Source organism: Anomaloglossus baeobatrachus, chromosome 3 (assembly GCF_048569485.1).
Source record: "Anomaloglossus baeobatrachus isolate aAnoBae1 chromosome 3, aAnoBae1.hap1, whole genome shotgun sequence".
Taxonomy (NCBI): domain Eukaryota; kingdom Metazoa; phylum Chordata; class Amphibia; order Anura; family Aromobatidae; genus Anomaloglossus; species Anomaloglossus baeobatrachus.
In genome coordinates this window covers 377745888-377772724 of record NC_134355.1, presented here as the reverse complement: position 1 = coordinate 377772724, position 26837 = coordinate 377745888, and the positions used below count along the sequence as shown (strand labels likewise).

The window sequence follows — 26837 nt, the reverse complement described above, 5'->3', positions numbered from 1 at the left end:
CCCCGTGTCAGCGGCCGAGCCGCTCAGATCCGGAACCGCGGTGGCTCGAGGAGTCTACGGACCCGGGGGTTCATGCAGACACTCGAGTTTGAAAAGGGGGGAATGTACAGGAGAGTTAGAAGTTTGTGACGCCACCCATGGTGCGTGGTAATGTGGAGTACCACCGCTGCTGTTGGGGAACCCGGTGGCGGTGGTATGGCAGCAAGATGTTTAACCCCTCCGTGGGTAGGGGGTTGAACCCTGGGGCCCAGTGGTGATGGTGAAGGGGTACCGTTGGGAGGAGGAAAGGGGTTTTCTGTGGACTCACTCAGTCCAAGAATATTGACACCGACGGCTTGTAAACCAGAATTCTGAGCACCTCTGCAGCAGGGAGGGAGCACGCGTGGATCCGTGCCCTTGGTGTTACTTATTAGCCGGTGGCCTTTTCCTTGGCACTGTCTTTACTGGTTGGCCCCTGTAGTGTAAAACTAGTTGGGTCCCGCTCACCCGTATGGCTAACAGAGTGAGCTTGCTCTCAGGGTTCACGCTTGGCATTTGGTGGACTGAACTTTGGGAAAAGTCCTATCCCCTCGTTGCGCTAGTACCTTGATTTTGGAGCAGGTGAGGGATGAATCTTGAATACTTCACCCCTGTCGGGTAAATTACTAGGATGCTTCAAGCTACTTCCCGGCCTAGGGTCCGCGTACCCCGTTGTGCCCTGGCCCCTGCCCGGAGATGGCTCAAGGCCGCCGGCTGCCCTCCTCGGCAAGTCCGTGCCCCTTGACACAATCCCCTGCGACCGGGGTTCCAGCTCCTACCAAGCCCAGACCAACGTCTGCCACCTAGTAGCCTCCAGGAGCCCTGCTCCTGACCTCCTCTCTCTTTCACCTCCAACACAGCACTTCTCTTTTCACACTTTCCCCTACCAACCCCCCAAGTGGGCGGCCCAATTCCCTTCAGGCCCCCCAGTGGTGTGTCTGGTGGGTATGGTGTAAAGTGTTCCTAGGGTTTTGACCGGCTCTGATCTTAGCAACACCAAAGGACCAGGATCCGTAACCATGGAGGATGAGGATACTGTGCAGAAGGGCAGATTGCACAATACCCTGTGATGACCTGATAGGCCAGGGCGTCACATAAAATGGGCAGCTCAGCTGCATCATTTCAGTACAATTCAAGGTGGAAATGTCCATAACCTAAATGAGACAGAAAACATACTTTTTTGTGATAAATATATGTAGAAAAACCCACACTAAAGCTAAAATAAACAACACTACCAACCTAATAAATAATAGACTCAATAAATCGGTGTTTATGCCCTGTACTGACCCTCACAAAGGGAGCAGGTGAGGTGGACAATGCCTTGTTCCCTAATGCTTCATGAAGCTACCTCACTTGGTTGTATGTGTATCACGTACATAGCAAACAGCTTGAGTGAGGAGGTATAAACAGAAGTGCCATTGTTTCTTTCTCCCCCCAGGAGTTAATGGAATGGTTACAGCTTCATTGTGTGGACTGTTTACTGTTGGCCGTGACAACAGCCACAACTTGACAAGGTGCAGCTCTATGAAGCTGACTTTAAGAGATGCTGAGATTGTAATATTTGTTTCATTAAAGAAGAGAAATGGACGAGAGACACTGGTGGATAGCAGGAAAAGTGCAACAGGCACTGGATAATGCCAGCGAAGAGAGCTCCGCAGCCTTAGAAGCCTTCATCCTGGAAGCTGCCAATCTCCAGCTCATCAACAGGTTCCTACAGGGTCAGTACACCTCACATTGGGAAGGGACTGTATCTGAGGGAAGATTGGCGTAGCTGCATCTACAAGGAAAGGGTTAACAGCAAACACTCTACCAGTCTGAGACATGTTGGTATTTGCAGTGTACCTGCAGCTACTATGTGGGTCATGAGTAAAAAATGTATTTTGGGCAACATATTATTTAAGGTCTGGAAAAGGTGATCATTTGTAACTGAGCAAAATGTGTAAAAATGTTTTACTGTAGGACATATACCTCCTTGACATAGCTGTATAAAAATGGTGTTTTGCTATAATTTTTCACTGGATTTTCTGACACAAATGATAAACAAAAAAAAATTTGAAAAATAAAATCTTCCTAGTTGTGCTCTGTTAGTGGTCACCGCTCTTACAATGTCTACCCACTATGTGTAAGTGTAATTTCAAAAATGTTTCTCTTTCCAAAAATTGTAAAGATATTTTGGACTTGCACAAATTGTAGAAAAGAATGGACCAAAGATTCTTTAAGCGATTTCTGGTCCAGCAGTGACCACTAGAGTTGGGGTGCCAGGGCCACCTCGGCCATGAGGCATGATGAGCTTCTCATCTTTGACGGGTTCCACAGTTTCTAAAAGTGGGCAGCAGTGGTAGCAGGGCCGCCATCATAGACAGTGACAACACATAATTCTACACAGCATCCTGCTGTCCATGTAAGCTTGATGCTGTGCAAGAGCTGAAGCATTTCTGTGCCCCTTACCTTTTGACATGACTAGCATAGTGAAGCCTTTCTTCCATCCACACTGAGAATCTGCAAGGTCTCTGCACTGGACCTACAGAGCTTGTGATTTAGTGCTACATTGCAGAAATATGTAAATGTCTGAAAAAGATGGGGAAAATGTGCTGCACAGTAGTAATGTTTTAAACAATTGAAGTGTTAACTTTTATCAATTATCAATATTTAAAGTGAATGAACAAAAAAGAAATCTAAATCAAATCAATACTTGGTGTGACCATCTTTTGCAGTCATTGTCCTGCTCAGAATAAATTTGGAATTAATCAGACACCTTCCTGATTGTATACCATGAGGAATAAGTATCTGCCTGTATTTCTCAGCATTGAGGATAATTTTAATCCTGACCAAATCCTCAGCACCATTTGTTGAAATGGAGCCCCAAACATGCAAGGAACATCCACCATGCTTCATTATTTCCTGTAAACACTAATTATTGTACTACTCTCCAGTCTTTTAGCAAGCAAACTGCTTTCTGTTAAAGCCAAATATTTCACATTTTCACTCATCTGTTCAGAGCACGTGCTGACATTTTTCTGCACCTCAGTTCCTAGGTTTTCATGCAAAGTTGAGTTGCTTGACTTTGTTTTCATGTCAAAGATATGGCCATTCTTCTATGAAGACCACTTCTGACCAGATATCTCCAAACAGTAGATGCTGGGGCGGAACTATCATGGTAACAGGGATCACAACCGCGATTGGGCCCAGAGATGCAGGGGGCCCGCTGGCCTCAGCCCCTGCTTCAGCTGCATGTGTGTCCGAGGCTGCACATCCAGCTGAAAATGCATCGCAGTGCAAACACCCTTCGGGTCCCTGTACTGCGATACACGCTGCCGACTAAAAAGCAGCCGGAAGCTTTCATCTGTGTCCCAGTGACAGAGGACGGTACATGGCAATGACGTCATGCGTTGTAATAGAACTAACACCAATGACAGCTGATGGCCACTGTACGCTGGCTACATAGGAGGACACTGCATGACGTGGGAGCCAGGGATGTTGTTTTTTGCATTAGAAAGAATGGAGAAATATTTACCAGGATGGGGACATATATACAAGGAGGGGGACAGTAGATACCAGGAAGGTAACAGTATATACCAGAAGAGGGACAGTATATACCAAGAGGCGCCCAGCAGGGGGCAGTATCCACCAGAAGGGGGGCAGTAGCTACTAGGAGGGGGACAGTTTATACCAGGAGAGGGACAGTATATACTAGGAGGGGCCCAGGATGGGGACATATAAACCAGGATAGTGACATATATACCAGGATGGGGATATTTTTACCAGTATGGGGATATATATACACCAGGGTATGGGCTAGAATGGGGAACATACATACTAGGATGGGGACATATATACCAGGATGGGGGACTTAGCAGGAAGGGGGCATATATACCAAGATGGGGGACATTTATGAGAAAGGAGTCCAAGATGGGGGACATTAGAACAGGGTGGGGGACATTACTACACACAGTGCCTTGCGAACGTATTCGGCCCCCTTGAATTTTTCAACCTTTTAACACATTTCAGGCTTCAAGCATAAAAGATAAAAATTTTAATGTTATGGTGAAGAATCAACAGCAAGTGGAACACAATTGTGAAGTTGAACAAAATGTATTGCTTATTTTAAACTTTTTTAAAAATAATAACTGAAAAGTGGGGCGTGCAATATTATTCAGCCCCTTTAAGTTAATACTTTGTAGCGCCACCTTTTGCTGTGATTACAGCTGCAAACCGCTTGGGGGATGTGTCTATCAGTTTTGCACATCAAGAGATTGAAATTCTTGCCCATTCTTCCTTTGAAAATAGCTCAAGCTGAGTGAGGTTGGATGGAGAGCATTTGTGAACAGCAGTTTTCAGGTCTTTACACAGATTCTCGGTTGGATTCAGGTCTGGACTTTGACTTTGCCATTCTAACACCTGGATACTTTTATTTGTGAACCATTCCATTGTAGATTTTGCTTTATGTTTGGGATCATTGTCTTGATGAAAGACAAATCTCCGTCCCAGTCTCAGGTCTTTTGCAGACTCCAACAGGTTTTCTTCAAGAGTGGTCCTGTATTTGGCTCCATCCACCTTCCCATCAATTTTAATCATCTTCCCTGTCCCTGCTGAAGAAAAGCAGGTCCAAACCATGATGCTGCCACCACCATGTTTGTCAGTGGGGATGGTGTGTTCAGGGTGATGAGCTGTGTTGCTTTTACGCCAAACATATCGTTTGGCATTGTGGCCAAATAGTTCAATTTTGGTTTCATCTGACCACAGCACCTTCTTCCATATGTTTGGTGTGTCTCCCACATGGCTTGTGGCAAACTTTAAACAACACTTTTTATGGATATCTTTGAGAAATGGCTTCTCCTTGCCGCTTTTCCATTAAGGCCAGATTTGTGCAGTGTACGACTGATTGTTGTCCTATGGACAGACTCTCCTTCCTCAGCTGTAGATCTCTGCAGTTTATCCAGAGGGATCATGGGCCTCTTGGCTGTATCTGTGATCAGTCTTCTGATTGCTTGAGATGAAAGTTTGGATGGACGGCCAGGTCTTGGTAGATTTGCAGTGGTATGATACTGCTTCCATTTCAATATGATTGCTTGCACAGTGCTCCTTGGGATGTTTAAAGTTTTGGAAATCTTTTTGTAACCAAATCCAGCTTTAAGCTTCTCCACAACAGTATCACGGACTTGCCTGTTGTGTTCCTTGGTCTTCATCATGCTCTCTGTGCTTTCAACAGAACACTGAGACTATCACAGAGCTGGTGCATTTATACGGAGACTTGATTACACACAGGTGGCTTATATTTATCATCATCAGTCATTTAGGACAACATTGGATCATTCAGAGATCCTCAATGAACTTCTGGAGTGAGTTTGCTGCACTGAAAGTAAAGGGGACAAATAATATTGCATGCCCCAATTTTCAGTCTTTTATTTTTTAAAAAAGTTTAAAATAAGCAAATTGTCTCTCCAGTAAAGGAGACAAACTCTAGCACAGCGCCACCTATTGGAAGTAGCGATCCTAAAAGTCACAAGTGGATTTTCGACAATCCTTTGCAATATGACTCAGGATATATAAGCCAGATCAGAATCCCAATTTGCAGACACGGTGTTTCGGGGTGCTTGCCCCTCGTCAGTGCAAAGTATGGGGGTGTCTGATCTGGCTCATGAGAAAGCTATGTGGGGACCACGGGGGAACACTATTCTCCTTAAGGAGACTTTGCAAGCCAGTCTGGCTGCCAGGTAAGGGGACTTATAGCTGCAATGCCCCTAAAATTCCACGGGGGAACACTATTCTCCTTAAGGAGACTTTGCAAGCCAGTCTGGCTGCCAGGTAAGGGGACTTATAGCTGCAATGCCCCTCTGGGAAATATTCAAATTGTCTCTCCAGTAAAGGAGACAAACTCTAGCACAGCGCCACCTATTGGAAGTAGCGATCCTAAAAGTCACAAGTGGATTTTCGACAATCCTTTGCAATATGACTCAGGGTATATAAAATAAGCAATAAATTTTGTTCAACTTCACAATTGTGTCCCACTTGTTGTTGATTCTTCACCATAATATTAAAATTTTTATCTTTATGTTTGAAGCCTGAAATGTGGGAAAAGGTTGAAAAATTCAAGGGAACCGAATACTTTCGCAAGACACTGTAATGGGGGGGGGGCTTGTATATCTTTGTAGGATTTAGAATGTTCTGACCAACAGAAGGGAGGGGGGCAGGTCCAAATTTTGCACCAGGGCCTATCGAACTCTAGTTACACTACTGAGTAGATGGGCGTAGTTGGGTCCCCCTGGTTGCTGCCAGTGCTGATCATTATCTTCTGTTTTACTCGTAGACTTAGCTACAATTGTACAAAATCCCTGACTAAAAGAAAAAAGAATTGGTGCTGAAGTTTTACACCAAATATTGGTTAGATTTAGATTTCTCTATTGTTCATTCACTTTGCATTTTGTCAATTCATTCAAATAAACTAATAAAACTAATGTTTATGCAGACATTCTTACTTTGCAGAGATGTTTCCACACCTGCCTAAAACTATTTCACAATACTGTACATGTACGGCAAATAAACATATCTACAAACTCCATTCCCCAAAAAAGTTGGAACGCTATGTAATATGTAAAGAAAACAAGAATGCAATGATTTGGAATATAGTCATATTTTAGTCACAACACAACGTACAGCACTGGTCAAAAGGTCAAAGATAGACATTTTTCTCTTTAATTTGAAAAAATTACCTTGTAAAGAAATGAAAGCAGCAACACATCTCAAAAAACGTTGTGATGGTTAACAAAAGGCTGAAAAAGTAAGTGACAGTAGTGAAAAACAGCTGGAGGGAAGCAAATACTGATAGCACTTAGAAGACACGTCCTATGTCATCCACACAGAGGACTCCATTGTGTTCCTGCGCACGGACACTTTGCTCTGCCCTGCAGAGGGCAGAGCAAAGTATTGCAGTGCCCATGTGCGGGCGGTCTTTGACCTTTCCCCGCACTTGCACATTTCAGTGCTTTGCCCTGCCCACAGCATGCCAAAGAAAAGTGTCCGTGCGCAGGAGCACAACAGAGGCCGCTCATAGGATGCATCATCCACACGGAGCTGGGAAGGAGGGCAGGGCTGGAAGGAAGAGAGGAGGCACCAGACTGATACCAGCAACGCCCATCAGACCCGACTGCCCAGCAGGAGAGTATACTAAAAGCTGTGTTTTATGTTAGATGAAGCCACCTGGAAACATATACAGTATTCTAGAATGCTGTATATAAGGGCTTACTGGTGGTGGTCCCGGCTTATAGGGGCAAAATCTGGTGACAGGGTCCCTTTAAAGGGATGCTTTCACATGAAAAAACTATTAAGCGGCAGATATAGGGTTAGTTTACCTGTCTGGTGCCTGCACTTCGAACCCCACTGCCAGGAGTAAATTAACTTTAATCCCCCCAGCAACATTAGGGTTTCAGTCACAGGAGATGTGCTGGCACACATTCATTCACAGATCACTGTATCGAGAGCAGTGTCTGTAACTTGCAAGGGGAGCAGTTACACCCACCGCTCTTGATACACAAAACGGTGACTGTGGCTCTCTCATGAATGAAACCCAAACACTGCTGGGGGGGGATTAAAAAATTTTTTCTCCTTGCAGCGGAGTTTGATGTACAGGCACCAGGTAGGCTCCAAACGCTATTACCCTGAAGATTAACCCCATATCTGCAGGTTAATAGCATTTTGTCACTTGACAGGTTCCTATTAAACAGTCTTATTTTAAAACATGAAAAAACCAAGGAGAAAAATTGTATGAAAAATACCCTGAATATAAATAAATAAATTGCAATTTATTTATTTATATTCAGGGTATTTTTCATACAATTTTTCTCCTTGGTTTTTTCTAGTCTTAAGGCTGCAATTCACATGCTTAATGTTGCATGTTTACTGAACATTGTTTCAGCTCAGGTTTTTGTGTTTTTTATTTTAAAACATGGTAGCCAATAGATAGGAACAGAATGTCTTGTGATTGGATAATATCAATTCTGTAAGACATAATGACATTTAATTAACAAGAGTTCAACATATCACTAAAGCGTTTGACTTTTTTTTGGACTCCAGTAAATCAATATAAAATAGTGGTTATCACTTTTTAATGGGATCCTTTCACTCGATTCATGTTGCCCAAACCAGAGGATTAGAGCCTAACTGCATGGTTGCCGCCCGTTAGATTCTTCTCTGAAACATTCGGAGTTATCGGATAAAACATAGTTTAAAAAACCAGCTCGGGACCATAGAGAAAGAGGAGACTTGTCCAGTACTGCCCTCGGCTTGTTTTTCCCCACACCGCTCTAGTTGATTGACAGGTCTATCCCATGTGTGTACATGGGGAGAGACCTATCAATCAACTAGAGCATTGTGGAGAAAAGCTGACAAGGGCAGCTTTGGAATAGCATCCTCTCTTCATATGGACCCCAGCTGGTTCTTCAAACTATGGTTTCTTTGAAATGGTATAGCATGCAGCCAGGCTCTGATTTATACTGCCCGAGGATTGAATCGACTGAAAGGTTCCCTTTAAATAAAAAAATCTTATAATATAGATATGGTGACCCTTAACAGTCCTCAATAATCATTGTTTTCATATTCTAATCTTGACTATGCAATACTATCAAGTTGACTGATAAAATGTAATTTTTTGCTCCTCAGATGGAGGACACCAAGCCATCTTTTTTTTGGTAGAAGCCAGTGAAAAAACGAATTCATCTACTTGGAAATTCCAAATTAAGTCTGATCTCCAAAGTTTGGAAACTGTGCACTTAAAGACATCATTCCCCACATTACTTTATTTTCTACGCTTTGAGGTGAGTGCAAATATATTAAATTACAATGTTGTCTCTTCAAAAGTAAGATTAGATACTAATAACATACTCGAACACATATCCTACTAAATACATTTAGTTCCTATTTAAGGGTAAAACCATTTAGCCCCTATTGATCCCATGAATTGAGATCCCGAAGTCCCACATATAAATGAAGTAGTAATGTTCTTATTTGTCCAATCCTCCATTCACTTTTATGGGACTGGTGAAAAAGCGATCTACATCTTCCCTATAAAAGTGAATGGGGAAGTGGTCGCCTATGCTCACTAATGGGCCATCCCATTCACACAGGGGACTTTGGGATCCCTGTTCCTGGGATCAATAGGGATTCCAGAATTTAAACCCCAACAATTATACATTTACAACATGCTGTGGATAGATGATAAATGTGTTTAGTGGAACAAACTTTCAAACTGATTATTCACACATTCTTGACATTTATCCACAGGGTCAGGTGAATGGGGTCCCCTAGTTCTATCTGCAATACTTTGGCACCTCTATTCATTTGTCAGTATCTGGATACTGCTACTCCCACTTAACTTGCCTGTTAGCTCATAGGTCATGGAATCCTCCCTTTCACCCGATAGGTGGGGTCTCAGAGCAGCTAACCCCATCTATTATATATATGTAGCTTCAAGGGAATCTGTCACCAGTTTTTTGCAACTCCATCTGAGAAATCACTCATCACTCATGGAAGAAGCATCGCAAGTGTGAAACGTGCGTTGGGTGTGTGGGACGCCATTACTTTTGTCTGCTGACCCCTTTTTTATTTATACTGTGGGTTACCATGGGACCTTTTATTCAGTTGTAATTTTTTGGATATCTCTTTAGCACACTTGTGTTTGTCACTTTGTTTAATTATCTGGATTACTTACAACTACATTAGTCCTATCATCTATGATTGTTACTATTTACAATATACGGGGAGGTGTCTGATTTGGTGTTCCCAATATAATATTTACCCTCTGAGGGGTTATGTTTTTTTGGAGACATCCTGTATTTGTTTGATATTTTAACCATTTTTATATCTTATACAATTTAATTGGTTATATGCGGTTGCATATGTTATTGCTGTTTTCCATCTGAGAGACACATAATCTAGGGGCATAGTCCCTGATTCTACTGATGTATCACTTTGATGCTTTTTTCTGTACTGGTGGTCCACTGCCTTGAGTAACCCTCGACTTTGCCCTGTCCTTAACCCCTTAACGACCTTGGACGTACTGAATACGTCATGGTGACATGGTGCTAAACGACCCATGACGTACTCAGTACATCATGGCGAAATCGCGGTCCCGGAGCCCCGGGGAGTGAAATTTGTTTACTTAAACGGTAGATTCGGGAAGGAGGGGACCTCTGCCTGACCTCAGGAGGGGTGGTGCCTCCTCCCCGAACCTACAGAGGCTGTGATTGGCTGACGAACGCCGCTCAGCCAATTACAGCCACTGTAATGTTCCAGCCATTGAAAATGGCTGGAACATTGAAATCCAGCCCTGATCAGTGCTGCTGTAGCACTGGCCATTGGCTGGAGCTGGGTGATCGATGCTTCACCCGCCCCCAGCTCTGATTGGAGAGACCGGTCTTGTGACCGCTCTCTCCAATCAATGTGGATCTGCGGCCTGTGACCGTCCCTGGAAGCCGAGGAGAGCGGTAAGTTGCTGTCCCCGCCGCCCGCCCGCCCCTGTCCCCGCCGCCCGCCCCTGTCCCCGCCGCTGTCTCCGATCGCCCCGCCATGCTCCCGCTCCACCGCTGTCCCCGCCGCTGTCTCCGATCGCCCCGGCGCCATGCTCCCGCTCCACCGCTGTCCCCGCCGCTGTCTCCGATCGCCCCGGCGCCATGCTCCCGCTCCACCGCTGTCCCCGCCGCTGTCTCCGATCGCCCCGCCATGCTCCCGCTCCACCGCTGTCCCCGCCGCTGTCTCCGATCGCCACGGCGCCATGCTCCCGCTCCACCGCTGTCCCCGCCGCTGTCTCCGATCGCCCCGCCATGCTCCCGCTCCACCGCTGTCCCCGCCGCTGTCTCCGATCGCCCCGGTGCCATGCTCCCGCTCCACCGCTGTCCCCGCCGCTGTCTCCGATCGCCCCGCCATGCTCCCGCTCCACCGCTGTCCCCGCCGCTGTCTCCGATCGCCCCGCCGCTGCTCCCGCTCCACCGCTGTCCCCACCGCCGCTCCCGATCCACCGCTGTCCCCACCGCCATGCTCGCCACTGTCCCCGCCGCCGTCGCACCCACCTTTTTCAGCCGCTGCTGCCCCCGAATCGGCCCCCACTGTTCCCGATCGGCGGCCGCCGCCGCCTCCTTCATCGGCTGCCCCTTCTCCATCGCCACACCTCCTATCCCTCCATGTGCTGCAAGCCACCCTCCCCCCACGTGGGGGGAGGGTGGCTTGCAGCACATGTGGGGGGAGGGTGGCTTGCAGCACATGTGGGGGGAGGGTGGCTTGCAGCACATGTGGGGGGAGGGTGGCTGGCTTGCAGCACATGTGGGGGGAGGGTGGCTGGCTTGCAGCACATGTGGGGGGAGGGTGGCTGGCTTGCAGCACATGTGCTTACAGATTTTATGATTAGACATGTTCAGATAGAAATGCAATCTGTGTAAAGTTCATTGTGAACGAAGATTAGAGAAGGAGAGCTGTAACATCACCTATTGTAAATGGCGGATCTTCTGTTATATGTTGTTTGTAGAGGAGCTACCATTCATTATTATCCTGTCTGTAATGGTAATGAGACTCCTGAAAAGTCTTCTTTACAGAATAGTAAGTTTGAGTCTAGCATTTTGGACATTGTGAAAATTGCAAGATTTATTAATATAGATAACATTGTGGTATAGTGGAAAAAATTATATAAAAAAAATGACATTTTGTGATCACTCATTCCATTTAACATATTATGTACAAAGTGTTCACAGACGGTAAAATCTCTTGGGGAGTTTAATCTAGGAATCATGTTTTTGTGCAAATTTGTTTAGTTGTTGGACGGTAAAGAAAATGTGTGGAAGGAATGAGTAACTTTGACTTCAGCTATCTTTTTTTATTGTGTTCAGGCAAACCATGATGTTGATGCTAGTTTGATGGAAAAAGAAATACTCTGTGGTGAGATAAAAGAAAACCCAGTGGAGAGTCTTCGCTGCTTATTGAATGAATTATTTATCCCACTCCTGCGTGCTCAAAAAGACTGGGGATCCTGCAGTCAGGAGAACCGCACTAGCTTTCTTACAGGCCTAGAGAAATATGTATCATCTATTGACGAAGCAGCCACCATAGCTAATTTAGAGAAACAGCATATCACAGTAAGTGAATTTTTCTATTTTTGTTTTTTTTATGGGGGATTTTCCCTGTTTAATAGCTGATGAATAAGATGACCCAATGAAAAGAGACCTGCTGTATTTGACTATGTGGTCTTAGCCTTTTAAAACACAGGCATAGGAATATTTTACAATGGATACAGTGACACGGAAACGTTTGTGCACCCCTGGTAAAAATTACTGTTATAACAGTTAAGCAAGTTGAAGATGAAGATCTCTAAAAGGCATAAAGTTAAACATGACACTTACCTTGTAAAAAAAAAATAAATCATGTTTTCCATTTTTAAATGAACAAAAAAGGAAAATGGGCTTATGCAAAAGTTTGAGCACCCTGTATGGTTAATACCTAGTAACTAGGGATGATCGAATACCTCAAATATTCGACTTCACGAATATTTGCCGGAATAGGTCGCCGCTATTTGCCTATTTGCGAATATTCGATGCGCAATGTAAGTCTATGGGAAACTCGAATAACAACTATTTGAAACTATTCGGGCTTCCATAGACTTACATTGCACATCGAATATACGCATAGCAGCGACCTATTCGTCGGATATTCGCGAAGCCGAATATTTGAGGTATTTGATCATCCCTACTAGTAACCTCGCCTTTCGCAAGTATCACACCTTGTAAATACTTTCTGTAGTCAGCCAAGATCTTTCAGTTTTTGTTTGAGCGATTTTCATCAATTCTTCCTTGGAAAAGTCTTCCACTTCTGTGATATTCCTGGGTCGTCTTACATGCACTGCTGTTTTGAGGTCTAGCCACAGATTTTCACATATATTCAGATCAGGGGACTGTGAGGGCCATTGTAAAACCTTCAGCTTGTGCGTTTCAGGTAGTCTTTTGTGATTTAGCTAATTATTCATTTGTAGAAGTCATCCTCTTTTCAACTTCAGCTTTTTCTTTTTTTTTTACAGATGGTATTATGTTTGCTTCAAGAATTTGTTGAAATTTAATTGAATCCATTCTTCCCTCTACCTGTAAAATGTTCCCCGTGCCATTGGCTGCAACAGAACTCCAAGGCATGATTGATCCACCCACCCCCATGCTTAATGGTTGGCCATGTGCTTTTTTCCCCTGAAATTCTGTTGCCCTTTTCTCTTCACACATACCTTTGATTATTGTAGCCAGAGTTCTATTTTAAGATCATCGGTCCATAAGACTTGTTTCCAAAATGTATCAGGCTTGTTTAAATGTTATTTTGCATATTTCTGACACTGAATTTTATGGTGAGAACGCAGGAGAGATTTTCTTCTGATGACTCTTCCATGAAGGCCATATTTGTGCAAGTGTCTCTGAACAGAACAATTGTTTTTCAGTCAGTCGGGGGTTTTGATTTGCCTCTCTGGCAATCCTACAAGCAGCTCTCACAGAAATTTTGATTGCTTCCAGACCTCATCTTGACCTCCACCACTCTTCCTCATCTACCATTTCTTAACTACATTTCAAACTGAGTAAAGGGCAACTTGAAAACACTTTGCTATCTTCTTATAGCCTTCTCCTGCTTTGTGGGCCTCCACCATTTTAATTTTCAAGAGTGTTAGGCAGCTGCTTAGAAGAATCAATAGCTGGTGTTTTTGGCACAAGGTTAAAGGAGGTTGTTTATCTATAAAGCTATGAAATTTACATCACCTGGCTGTCACATCTCTACCAGAGCCTGCTCCTGCAATATCTGCTTCTGTGATCAGGCTCCGCCAAATTCATAGGTGGTACTGGTGATAGAGGAGATGTGAGAGCCACAAATTCTGCACAGCATAGTCTCTGTCCATCCACTAAGATTAGAGTGACTGAGACCTGCAATACTTTCCAGTTTGACAAATCAGCTCCAGGCTTCAGCCAATTAGAAGACACCAAACCCTACTTAGGCTATGTTCACACACTGCATTTTTTACCTGCGTTTTTGGTCCGTTTTTGCTGCAGAAATTTCTTGAGAAATTCTTGTAACCTTTCTGCAGACATTCCCCAGCAAAACCTATGGGGAAAAAAATTAGCTGTGCGCACACTGCGTTTTTTTCTTAAGAAAATTCTATCAGTAGATTTTCTTAAGAAAAAGAACGAGCATGTCACTTCTTTCCTGCAGCTAACTGCGTTATTTCACTCCATTGACTGTAATGTAATCATGAAATAGCGCCTGTATAACGCAGGTAGCAAGTGATGTGCGCTATTCCTGCGTTATACCTGCTTTATACCTGCGTTATTCCCGCGTTATTTCGCGTTTTCAAGACATAGTGTACTTCCCTGCACTGCGTTTTGCAGGGAAGTGATGTCACTAGGACAGGAAGAGGAAGGAGAAGAGAAAAAAAAAAGCGTGTGCTCCGCTGTATTTTTACCTTCCAGCTGGGTAAACACACAGCGGCGCTCCGGTATTCTCAGGCTGGGGAGAGCGAGGAACAGGGTTAATGCCCCCTCCCCCTCCCGCAGCTGAGAATATCAGCCGCAGCTGCCCCGGGACTGTCGCATCCATTATGCGACAGTCCCGGCGTGTTACCGGCTCCTCCAGATGCCGTGATGCTGGGGCAATCCAGGTAATATGGAGTTAATGGCAACTAATAGCTGCCGCTAAGTCCAAGATTAGTGATCGCAGCGTCTATGACACGCCGTCACTAATCTGAAAGTGAAAGTAAAGAAACACACACCGAAAAATCCTTTATTTTGAATAAAAGACAAAAAGCCCCTCTTTCTCCACTGTATTAACCTCTCCCAGACACAGCTCCGACGTAATCCACAGCGATGTCCCCCGCGCCGGTGGAGCGCGGCTGGAGCAGGGCTGGAAGCGCCTTCCAGCCCTGCTCCAGCCGCGTGTGACAGTTCTCCACGGGTCAGTAAGCGAGTGCTGAATGCGGCTCCTGAGCGTGGCTGCGGGTAACTACAGGACATTTCTCACGGCCGGTGATGTGAACACATTACCGGCCATGAGAAGTGCAGTGTGTGGGGGGAAATGTGTCGCCCGGGGACCAGGGGGTAATCAGGTCGGGTACAAGGTCACTCCTGTGGGTATCACGGTGGCGTGACCCGGTCTGTGATCCCAGGCTCCAGAGTAAAAGGGGGTTTGTTAAGGGAGATTGTCCGTGACGCCACCCACGGTTGTGGTGATTGTGGACACCACCGCTGCTCTTTATGGGGATCCCCGGAGCGGTGACAGGGAGCAGCTTGGTTGTTATTTCTCCCCTTCGTGGGTAGGGGGTTGGCTGTCCCGGGGCCCGGTGATGGGGTAAGCAGGGAGCAGGGCGCAGTGCTGCGTTGTGGTGCCCGAGGGCACGGGCGTACTCACAAGTAGTTCACAGAGAGTCACTGGTAACTAGGAATTGCCGGTGTCCGCAGCCTTCGGTACGGGGTGTTAGTGTCCCACACACGGTGCAGCAGCTCCTGTTCTTTCCCTGCAGCCAGGTGCCTTTCTCTCCACTCTCTTCCTCCTTCTCCTCAGCCGGGAACGGGGAGTCCACTCCCCTGCAGTGATCCAGGTCACCCAGGTACTGGGGGGCCACTACCCTGCCCGGCTACTTCTGGCCCCTTCCTCACTGCAGCCTGTCCCGGCCCTCTCGGAGCATGCTTCACTATCGGCCTGGGAGCTACAACTCCAGACTCCTCTTCTGTCTGCCTCTCCAAACACTCTGCTCCAGCCCCTCCCCTCTGCTCTGCTTTTCTCTTACACTGGGGGCTGTGATTTGTCCTGCTGCACCGGTGTGAGATCAGATTACCAAGGAGGATTAACTCTTTCTGTGACAACCTGGCTTTGCCAGGGCGTCACACACCCCCTTGGTAAAACACAGCCCGTCCTCGGGCCGTCTGGCCACCAACATTTATTAAAACTGGAAAAATCAACACATTACAATCATACATCTTCCCACATCGGGAGGTACGTTTTCTAAAACTTTAAACCGTTCTGCCACCCCACACCTGCGGAGCAGATGGCCTCCTCCTGAACTTGAGGGCGTTCAACAGGGGTGACAGTCCATAAAACAGTCAACTTTTTAACTTGTGGGTAGCCGTCCCTGCTCCTCTACCACTGCCGCTGCCGCCACTCCCAGTACGGGGCACGGGTTCCGTGCTCTGCCTCCTGCTCAGAAGCCAGGCCCACTTGGATGCCCTCGGCGCCGGCTACAACCGGCCTCGCTAACTGCCGAGGGCTCCATCTCTCACTGGCCTGCTCCTCCTCTCTGCAGGTGCACTCCGGCTGCTCCACAGCCGTGACGGGGTACCTGGGAGCGGCTGGTGCCACATCTGGGGCAGACTTCCAATCGGGTGCCACCTCCGTTGCGGCCGGGTGGACTGCCGGAGCCGACGTCATCACCGTGGTGGCTGGGCGGACTGCCGGAGCCGGGTAAGATGTCATCGGGGTTGCGGCTACTGCTTGTCCAGGAACGGAATTAGGCAAAGTCCTGCCGTCGCTGCCTTTACAGTCCTGGTCACATAAACTGCGGTTCCTTCCTACTGCTCCCCCTTGGTACTCGGGAGCAGTCCTTCCAGCAACTTTTAAAGTTTTCCTTTCGCTTCCGGTCCTCCGGAGCTTCACTTCCGCCCGCGTTCTCAGGGGGCGGAGCCCCTTTTTCGCGCCCACCGCTTGGGGAAGAAGGCGCTGGGCGGGAGATTTTCGCGCCCAAAATGGCGGCAAAGATGGCGACTTTCAAAATTTTTGCAGCGGATCACCGCTGACAGTCCGGAATAAGGCGCACTTCCTCCAGGTAACTGGATGGGTTCGATCCTGTTCGTGACGCCAAATGTGTCGCCCGGGGACCAGGGGGTACTCAGATCCGGGCCACGAGGTCACTTCTGTGGGTATCACGGTGGCGTGACCCGGTCTGTGATCCCAGGCTCCACAGTAAAAGGGGGTTTGTTAAGGGAGATTGTCCGTGACGCCACCCACGGTTGTGGTGATTGTGGACACCACCGCTGCTCTTTATGGGGATCCCGGGAGCGGTGACAGGGAGCAGCTTGGTTGTTATTTCTCCCCTCCGTGGGTAGGGGGTTGGCTGTCCCGGGGCCTGGTGATGGGGTAAGCAGGGCGCAGTGCTGCGGTGCGGTGCCCGAGGGCACGGGCGTACTCACAAGTAGTTCACACAGAGTCACTGGTAACTAGGAATTGCCGGTGTCCGCAGCCTTCGGTACGGGGTGTTAGTGTCCCACACACGGTGCAGCAGCTCCTGTTCTTTCCCTGCAGCCAGGTGCCTTTCTTTCCACTCTCTTCCTCCTTCTCCTCAGCCGGGAGCGGGGAGTCCACTCCCTTGCAGTGATCCGGGTCACCCAGGTACCGGGGGGCCACTACCCTGCCCGGCTACCTCTGGCCCCTTCCTCACTGCAGCCTGTCCCGGCCCTCTCGGAGCACTCTTCACTATCAGCCTGGGAGCTACAACTCCAGACTCCTCTTCTGTCTGCCTCTCCAAACACTCTGCTCCAGCCCCTCCCCTCTGCTCTGCTTTTCTCTTACACTGGGGGCTGTGGTTTGTCCTGCTGCACCAATGTGAGATCAGATTACCAAGGAGGATTAACTCTTTCTGTGACAACCTGGCTTTGCCAGGGCGTCACACAAACATCATAAATAAAGCTGGAATATCTATCCCTCTATTATCTATCTATGTATCTATTATCTATCTATCCCTCTATCTATCTATCTATCTATGTATCTATCTATCTATGTATCTATCTATCTATCTATCCCTCTATTATCTATCTATCCCTCTATCTATCCCTCTATTTATCTATCTATCTATCTATCTATCTATCTATCTATCCCTCTATTATCTATCTATCCCTCTATCTATCCCTCTATTATCTATCTATCTATCCATCTATCTATCCATCTATCTATCTATCTATCTATCCCTCTATCTATCCCTCTATTATCTTTCTATCTATCTATCTATCCCTAAATCTATCCCTCTATCTATCCCTCTATCTATCCCTCTATTTATCTATCTATCTATCCCTCTATTATCTATCTATCCCTCTATCTATCCCTCTATTATCTATCTATCTATCTATCCCTCTATTATCTATCTATCCCTCTATCTATCCCTCTATTATCTATCTATCTATCTATCTATCTATCTATCTATCCCTCTATCTATCCCTCTATTTATCTATCTATCCCTCTATCTATCCCTCTATCTATCTCTCTATTTATCTATCTATCTATCCCTCTATTATCTATCTATATCTATATCTATCTATCTATCTATCTATCCATCTATCCATCTATCTATCTATCTATCTATCTATCCCTCTATCTATCTATCCCTCTATCTATCCCTCTATCTATCTATCTATCTATCTATCTATCTATCCATCTATTATTTATCTATCTATCTATCTATACCCTAAATATCTATTATCTATCTATCTATCTATCCCTCTATCTATCTATCCCTCTATTATCCTATCTATCTATCTCTATCTATCTATCTATCTATCCCTCTATCTATCTATCTATCTATCCATCTATCTATTATTTATCTATCTATCTATCTATACCCTAAATATCAAATCAAATCAAATCAAATCAAATAAGCTTTATTGGCAGGACCAAATACAAATTAGTTTTGCCAAAGCAAGTGTACATTAGGGGCTGGGGCTGTGGGGATGGTGGGTGGGGACTGTAGGAAGGATGGATGGGGCTCATCCAGGGTGGGGACTGTGGGGGCACTTCTAGGATGGGGGCTATGGAAGTCCATGGCTTATGATGGGGCATATCCACGGTGGGACTGTGGTAACGGTGGATGGGACATATCCAGGGTGGGGATTGGGGGGGCCACATCTGGGATGGGGGGCTATGGAAGTCCATGACTTATCATAGTTCTCTTTCTCGAAGTCTATGGCATTCGCTCACATACTGCGCTGCTATCTCCACTGCGCTCTCTTCTTCCCCCAGCAGGATATATATTTTCTCTTCCTCCTTCATGGAGCTGAAATCCGGGAAGAGATGGGAGAGTCTCCTGAAGTGAGTGTCCCTCACTGCTGAGTACTTGGTGCAGTGTAGCAGGAAGTGGGTTTCATCCTCCACGGCCTCCAGGTCACAGTGTTGGCACAGTCTGTCCTCCCTGGGCTTGTAGCTCTGCTTGTGACGTCCGGATTCGATGGCTAGACTGTGGGCACTGAGTCTATATCGGCTCAGGGTCCTGCGGTCTCTGGGGTCCGGGATTTTCTCCAGATACGGGGCCAGTCTGTAGTCTCTCTGTAGTCTCTGGTACGTGGTCAGTTTCTGTGAGGTGTTGATGTCGGTCCTCCAGTCACTGACATACCTCTCCTGGCCCTCGTCTACCATCTTCCTGATTCTGGTTCTTGTCAGGCTGCTGTGATTGGTTATTTTGTCCAGTTGGGTTTGGGAGGGCTGTGCCCGGGGTCCTGGTTCATCTGGCCCACGTATATATATCAGAGCTTTGTGGTGATGGGAGTTTGGATTGCTACTCTGTAGGTGAGCCTGAAATGATAGTGACCTCTTCAGAGCTGCTAGGTGTAGAGGGAATCTGCCCAGCTCAGCTCGACAGGCACTGTTGGAGGTGCTTCGATGGACCTGGAGAAGGTGCTTACAGAATTCCAGGTGGAATATTTCTGTTGGGCTGGAATCCCACCTTGACCAATCTGGGTAAGTGTGAGGGCCCCAGACTTCGCTGCCGTACAGGAGGATTGGGGCAATGATGGAATCGAAGATTTTTAGCCAGACCCTCACTGGTGGCTTCAGATGATACAATGTCCTTCGGATGGCATAAAAGGTTTTGCAGGCCTTGTTTTTCAGGGTCTCTATGGCTTGTTTGAAGCTCCCTGACTGGTGAATTTCCAGGCCCAAGTAGGTGTATTTGTCTGTTCCTGTTAGAGTGTAGCCGTTTAGGACAAATGAAGGATGCTGGTCAAATCTTCTTTTTCTCTTCTGGAACACCATGATGTTGGTTTTCTTTAGATTGATCGGTAGTGCCCATGTGGAGCTGAATTTCTCCAAGATTTGTAGGTTGTCTTGGAGACCTTTCTCGGTTGGTGACACCAGCAGTAGGTCATCTGCATAGAGCAAGAATTTCACCTGGGCGTCATGGAGTGTGAGACCTGGAGCAGGTGAAGATTCTAGAGCAGTAGCCAGCTCATTGATGTAAATATTGAAGAGCGTTGGACTTAGGCTGCAGCCCTGTCTGACTCCTCGGCTCTGCTGGAAATAAGCCGTTCTTCTACCGTTCACACTCACGCTGCAGAGGTTCTCGGTGTAGGAGCTTTTGATGACATCATAGGTCTTTCCTCCTATTCCGCTTTCCAGCATTTTTAAGAACAAGCCCGGGTGCCACACTGAGTCAAAGGCCTTTTTAAAGTCTACAAAGCAGGCGTATATCTTCCCATGCTTTGTATTGTGGACGTGGCTCTGAATGAGACTGTGCAGGGTGTAGATGTGGTCCGTGGTGCGGTGGTTTGGCACGAACCCTGCTTGGCTTTTGCTCAAGACATTGTGCTCGGTAAGGAAACTGATGATCCTTTTGTTTAGGATGCTGTTGAACAGTTTTCCCAAGTTACTGCTGACACATATGCCTCTGTAGTTGGCAGGGTCATACCTGTCCCCACTCTTGTGGATCGGTGTAATGAGTCCTTGGTTCCAGGTACGAGGGAAGTAGCCAGCACTCAGCACAATGTTGAACAGTTTAACCATTGCAGCTTGAATTTCTGGTGGGCTGTACTTCAACATCTCTGGGGGGATTCCATCCAGACCACTAGATTTTTTACACTTTATGGAAGTGATTTTCTCTGCAACTTCCTGTAATGTAATTGGTGTGTCCAGTGGGTTTTGGAAGTTTTTGATTTTCTCTTCCATTGCCTTTAGTTTTGATGTTATGTTTTCCTGCTCTTGGCTTAGTCCTTCTTTTGGGATGTCTTTGTAGAGGTCTCTGAAGTACTGGAGCCAGATGTTGCCATTTTGGATATGGGTGTCATTCTTTTTCTTGCTCTTTGTGTCCATGTGGTTCCATATTTCCCAGAAGGAGTTGTCTTGGAGGGCGTCTTGGAGTTGGCTAAGTTTGGTAGAGATGTAGCTCTGCTTCTTCCTCCTGAGGATGGTTTTGTACTGCTTTTGTATGGTGTCATAGGCTTCCCTCAGGTCTGGGTTGTTGGGGTCTCTGTGTTTATTGTTTGAGGCTGTTCTCAGGGTCTTTCGGACGGCTTTACACTCTTTGTCAAACCAACCATTGATCTGCTTTTCTTTTGGCCTCTTGTAGTTGACTTGTTTGAGGTCGGACAATTTGGCCATGGTGTGGAATATTTTGTTGAGGTCTTTTGCAGCTTGATTCACTCCTTCTGGGTTTGACTTATACTTGTAGCTGTAGAAGTTGTGGAGCATCTCCTGTAATTCCGGTCTGTTGGGAGCCTCTTTATATTTTATTTCTGACGTCTTGGACCATTTATAGGATGGAGGTCGCTTGTAGAGGCTGCTCTGCTGTGGCTTTTGTGTGGATGGTTTCTCTGTAGAATTTATGTACAGGAGAAGTTGGCTGTGGTCTGACAGGTGCGTTTGTGGGGTGACTATGAAGGCGCTAATATTTGCCGGGTCCATATCTGTAATGGCGTAGTCTACTACACTCCTTCCTACATGGGAGTTTAGTGTGTATCTTCCCAGTGAGTCTCCCTTTGTACGTCCATTAAGAATATGAAGACCTAAACTTTTACATAAGTTCAGGAGCTTTTTGCCACTTTTGTTGACTGTACTGTCATAGCTGTTTCTCTCTGAGTGTTCTGAGTCGTGACTGTCATTCTCTGCCCCAAATATGTAGATGTTTCCATCTGTGGTCAGAAAGTCTTTTTCTCTCCCTGTTCTTGCATTGAGGTCTCCAAAGATGAGAACTTTGCCCAGGACCTGATAATGGGTGGCTTCTTCTTGTAAGATCTCAAAGCTGTCTGGATTGAAGTAGGGGGACTCTGGCGGTGGTATATAGGTGGTGCAGAGGTAGACATCGGACTGAGAGGTGAGGATGGAGCTGCTGATTCTGATCCATATGTGGCTGCCTCCTCTCTTCACTGGTGTGATGTACTGGTGGAGCTCTTCTTTATACCAGATCAGTATTCCTCCTGAGCAGCGGCCCTGTTTGGTGTTTTTATTTTTAAGGGCAGGGACAGAGATTTCCCTGTATCCGATTGGCACCGGAGATTCGTTTTCAGCTCTGGTCCATGTTTCCAGGAGGATCTGAATGTCTATATTTTTCAGTCTTTGAATAAAGTCGGGGTCATTTGTTTTACATCCAAAGGCCGAGGTGCTCAGGCCTTGGATGTTCCAGCTGCTGATTGTGAATGAGGTCATTTTTTTTTTTTTTCTATTATACCTCATGTGTATATACCTTGTAATGAGTGCGGCTGTGTAAGACACTCTGGATTTACGACTGGTTTATAGGTGTGTTAGTTTCCTGCACAATGTGCTGAGCAGGGTTCTAATCTCTTCCATATCTCTGCCCTGCATGTCTCTGTGTGGGGCTGATGGTCCCCTCCATGGTGGTCTCCTCCTCTGATGGCCCGATGTTGGGTGAAGGGCTTTGTTTCTGGCCTCCTGTGATGAAATTGGGGTTTCCTGTCTTTTTATTGTTGGGGGTCTTTCCATGGGTTTGTTGTTGTTGTTGAGTCCAGGTGTGGCGCCACTGACCTGGTCAGGCACCACTGAGTACTGCACCCATGCTGGGGACAGTACAATACAGGTAATCCAGATGGCTGACAGGGGTGTGGAACACAGGCGCATAGTGATCAGGTCTCACACATGTACCCATGAGAGGACCCCTGGGGATCCCAGGAGGGGGCAAAGCCTATACCTCCACTGGAATAGTGGCAGGGGGTTAAAAGGCCTCCATCTCCTCTCAAGGGGTGTGGTGGAGAGTCTGGTTGCTAGGTGGCGTAGGCAAGAACAGGAGAGGAGGGGCAGTGAGTCAGTTAGAGCAGAACTCCATAGGGCTCAGTGAGGAGCAGACCTGTGGGGCTGTTGCTGTCTAACAGCGCCCGCGCAGTGGCTACAGACGGGGGAGAACGGTCAACTAGGAGTGCTGCCTGAAAGCCAGCTTCAGCTAGAGAGTGCAACGGAGTGGGAAGTAAGGAGACTGCTAGAGAGCACCAGGCCCAACCGGGCGGCAGATCCCGAAGCGAAGATAGATCCAGCTTTCTTCTGCTAAACCTGCCGGTGTGGGGCTCTTAAAGCCCACACCACAACACTACAAAAGCCGCAGCCACGTAACCGCAAGTTAGGGCCCATAGGTCATAGGAGGCAAGAGGCTGGAGTGGCCTGGTCCGGGGAACAAGCACACGGCAAACGAAGGGGAGAGAGGCTTCAGCATCTTCCCTGGGTGACCCCCATAGGGACTAAAAGTCGGGGTCACCCCAAACCACCAAGGGCTAAGGAAGGCGAGTCAGTAGTCACCCTCATAAAGTCAGCCTGAAGGATACCTGGTTCCTACCTGGTTCATCTCAGCTACGCCCGGGTTACTCACCCTGCCACCTGAAGTGAGTAAAAACCCTGAAAGACATCCTGCCTGTGTGGTCATTCTGCGACTTGTGGTACTACAAACATACACAGGGCCCTGGGGCTTGCCTCACTCTCAGGAGGCTCCTACATCTAACTGCACACACCATCAGCCCCAGGCGACCCTCAACCTGCAGTGGCGGTCCCTACTGGCCGCAATACTGAGAGTGGCGTCACGATCAAAAACAGAAGATTTCCTACCAGTGACGGAGATCCAGCTACGTGGAGTCCCTGAAGGTATGCACCGCTACAACACCTGTGGGGCTTCACATCTGGCGTCACGAACAGGATAAGGACTAGACCTGTTCAGACAGGTGACCATGTGCCTGGGCGGTCCGCTTGAAAAGTTGGAAGCGCCGCCATATTGCCACCATGAAAAGCGCGCTGAAAAACAACAGCAGCCTGCGCTGGAAGAAGTTACCGCCCACGAAGAGGTGTGGCTACCCAGAGATCCCCTGCAGAGTTCTGACCTTGCCAGCTATGAGAGCGGAAGCGTCGAGAGACGGCGGGAAGGAAAGAGAGCCACAAGCCTGCTGCTGGGAGAGGAGATGCTGAAAGAGGCAGAGCAGAAACTGGACAGCTTGTTACAGGAGGCAGCGAAGAGTCCACTGCTGGGAGACCGTGCAGAAGACGGCGCAGAAGAAATGGCGTCTGACCGCAGGAACCCAGAACCAGGCTCCGCTGCCTGGTGGTACCGAGAGCTGGCCCAGTTTTGCAACCGGCTGGAGACCCGGGTCGTGGAGCAGATTCGGGAGGAACGGATGGAACTGCAGGAGATGACCGCGGCGGTTCGGGCCTATGAAGGGAGAGCTGCGCGCCGGGTGTCAGGCGGGACGGCGACGACGCAGACCCCAGTGCTACCAACAACGGGTGAGTCGAATGATGCCCCGGCCCGCGCAAGTGCCCCGACCCCTGCTGCCACGTCCGCGGTCCCTGAAGAGGCGTCCGGTGCGGCGACGCTGAAGCAGGCCGCAGCCACGCCAGGTGCGGCCCTCCAAGCCCCAGCGGCTGCAGCGATGCCCTGCTCGGCCCACCAAGACCCAGTCCCTGCAGCGATGCCCTGCCCGGCCCGCCAGGACCAGGCCGCCGCCATCCTGGGCGCGGCCCGCCAAGACCAGGCCGCCGCCATACAGGGCGCGGCCCGCCAAGCCCAGACTGCTGCAGCGACGTCCAGCCCAGCCTGCACAGAGCCCCCTGCAACAGCGACACTGATCCAGGCCGCCGCCATGCCAGGCGCGGCCCGCCAAGACCAGGCCGCCGCCATCCCGGGCGCGGCCCGCCAAGACCAGGCCGCCGCCATACAGGGCGCGGCCCGCCAAGACCAGGCCGCCGCCATGCCAGGCGCGGCCCGCCAAGAAAAGACTACCTCAGCATTTACCCCGGCCTGTAAGGCCAGAGCAGACACCGCTCCCCGGTCCACAGAGGTCCCTGATAGGCAGCCCACGGTGGGTGAAGACCCTGCATATTGGCAGATGAAGGCTGACCTGGAGGCCAAATTTCCACAATGGTTGGTGAGCCAGTACATACCCCCTCCGCATACCCCAAAGAGTCTCCTGCTAACTCCTGCAGCAGCTACACCAAGGAGTCCCTCACCTGGGCCGGCTGAAGAGCATCCATCCCCGGCACTGCCACAGCTGGAGTGCCAGGAAGAACTAAGGGGGAGAGGAGGCCAGGAAGCAGAAGGGTTGACTCCGACTCCAGTGCCACCAGTAGCAGTTGTGTATTCAGAGCCGGAAATGCTGCCATACTCCCGCTGGGACGAGGAGGACCTGACCCCCTCTGCAGAAGAAGAGCAGCCTAAGAGCTTCACCTGGGAGCCCACAGGCATGGATCCAGCCCGCAAGACACGGCGCAGAAGAACACAGTTTGCTCCAGCACCACAGTCTCCTGAACAGAGAGCAGTCACCGCCAGAGATCTAAAGGAGAAGCGTTTGTTGAGAGAGTCCAAAGCCCAGGCTAGAGGACCCCTGTGTTATGGAGTAGTGGAAGATTTCAACTTGAAAAGTGGTTATGGCTTCATTGTAGCACCAGGAATAAAAGAAGGGATATTTGTAAACCGCAGAGATGTGAACGCTCATCTGCCAAGAGGACACCCTTGCAGAAATCTAAAGATGGGAGATTCCGTTCAGTTCACCCTGCATCAAGGTGAAAGAGGATTGTATGCTCTGGGCGTAGCACCATGTCCCAAACAAGAAAGAAAAGATAGAGATAAAGAACCAGATGTAGAAACAGACGAAGACCAAGAAAGGAAAGATAAAGAACCTACAGATGAAACAACCACAGACAAAGATCCTACAGATGAAACAACCACGGACGACGACGGAGAGCAAGAAAGTCACAGGTGCAGGTGCCCTACATGCCCACGCCCTAGTGAAATGGAGGAGTAGAGTAGAGAGAAGTAAAGAAATACAGCAAGTTACCAGTTGAAGTTTTGACAAGTTTTGTTTGCAACGTTTAAGAAATGCGCCCACAAAAACTATTGTGAGAAATAAACTTTAAGGCTATGAACTTGCTATAGCCACAAACTCTCGCAGTGTAAATAGTTACACCAGTGGCACCACCACCAGGGCCAGCCTGTTTAGGGGCTTGGCTCGTCTGCAACCAGGGGGGCCCGTCCGTAGAAAAGGGCCTTGGCTCACCTGCGACCAGAGAGCACGCCTGTTTATGGGGCCTTGGCTCACCACCACAAAGAGGGTACCTGGTCAGCACCAACTGTGGAGGCCACCTCTGCATCCTGCCAGAAGAGGCTGAAGGCGCGGATCCACCAGGCCAGGTATACCCTGAAACCACCAGCCCATGAAAGTCGCCTCTACATCCTGCCAGAAGTGGCTGAAGCCGCGGCCAACGGGAGAGGAAGATTGGAGGAAAGGTCTGGGGAAACGGATGGCCCAGTAGTCACCCTCATAAAGTCAGCCTGAAGGATACCTGGTTCCTACCTGGTTCATCTCAGCTACGCCCGGGTTACTCACCCTGCCACCTGAAGTGAGTAAAAACCCTGAAAGACATCCTGCCTGTGTGGTCATTCTGCGACTTGTGGTACTACAAACATACACAGGGCCCTGGGGCTTGCCTCACTCTCAGGAGGCTCCTACATCTAACTGCACACACCATCAGCCCCAGGCGACCCTCAACCTGCAGTGGCGGTCCCTACTGGCCGCAATACTGAGAGTGGCGTCACGATCAAAAACAGAAGATTTCCTACCAGTGACGGAGATCCAGCTACGTGG

At 48.1% G+C, this 26837-nt stretch overlaps 1 protein-coding gene across 1 annotated transcript in view; it reads left to right on the top strand.

The window, feature by feature from the left end:
* The first annotated feature begins 1600 nt into the window (after positions 1–1600).
* Positions 1601–26837, top strand: part of LOC142297246 (dynein axonemal heavy chain 5-like) — a 460910-nt gene continuing 435673 nt past the window's right edge. The window contains exons 1-3 of the mRNA XM_075341502.1: positions 1601–1736; positions 8674–8828; positions 11889–12134. Of these exons, the coding sequence (XP_075197617.1) occupies positions 1601–1736; positions 8674–8828; positions 11889–12134 (537 nt within the window). The remainder of the gene's footprint in view (positions 1737–8673; positions 8829–11888; positions 12135–26837) is intronic.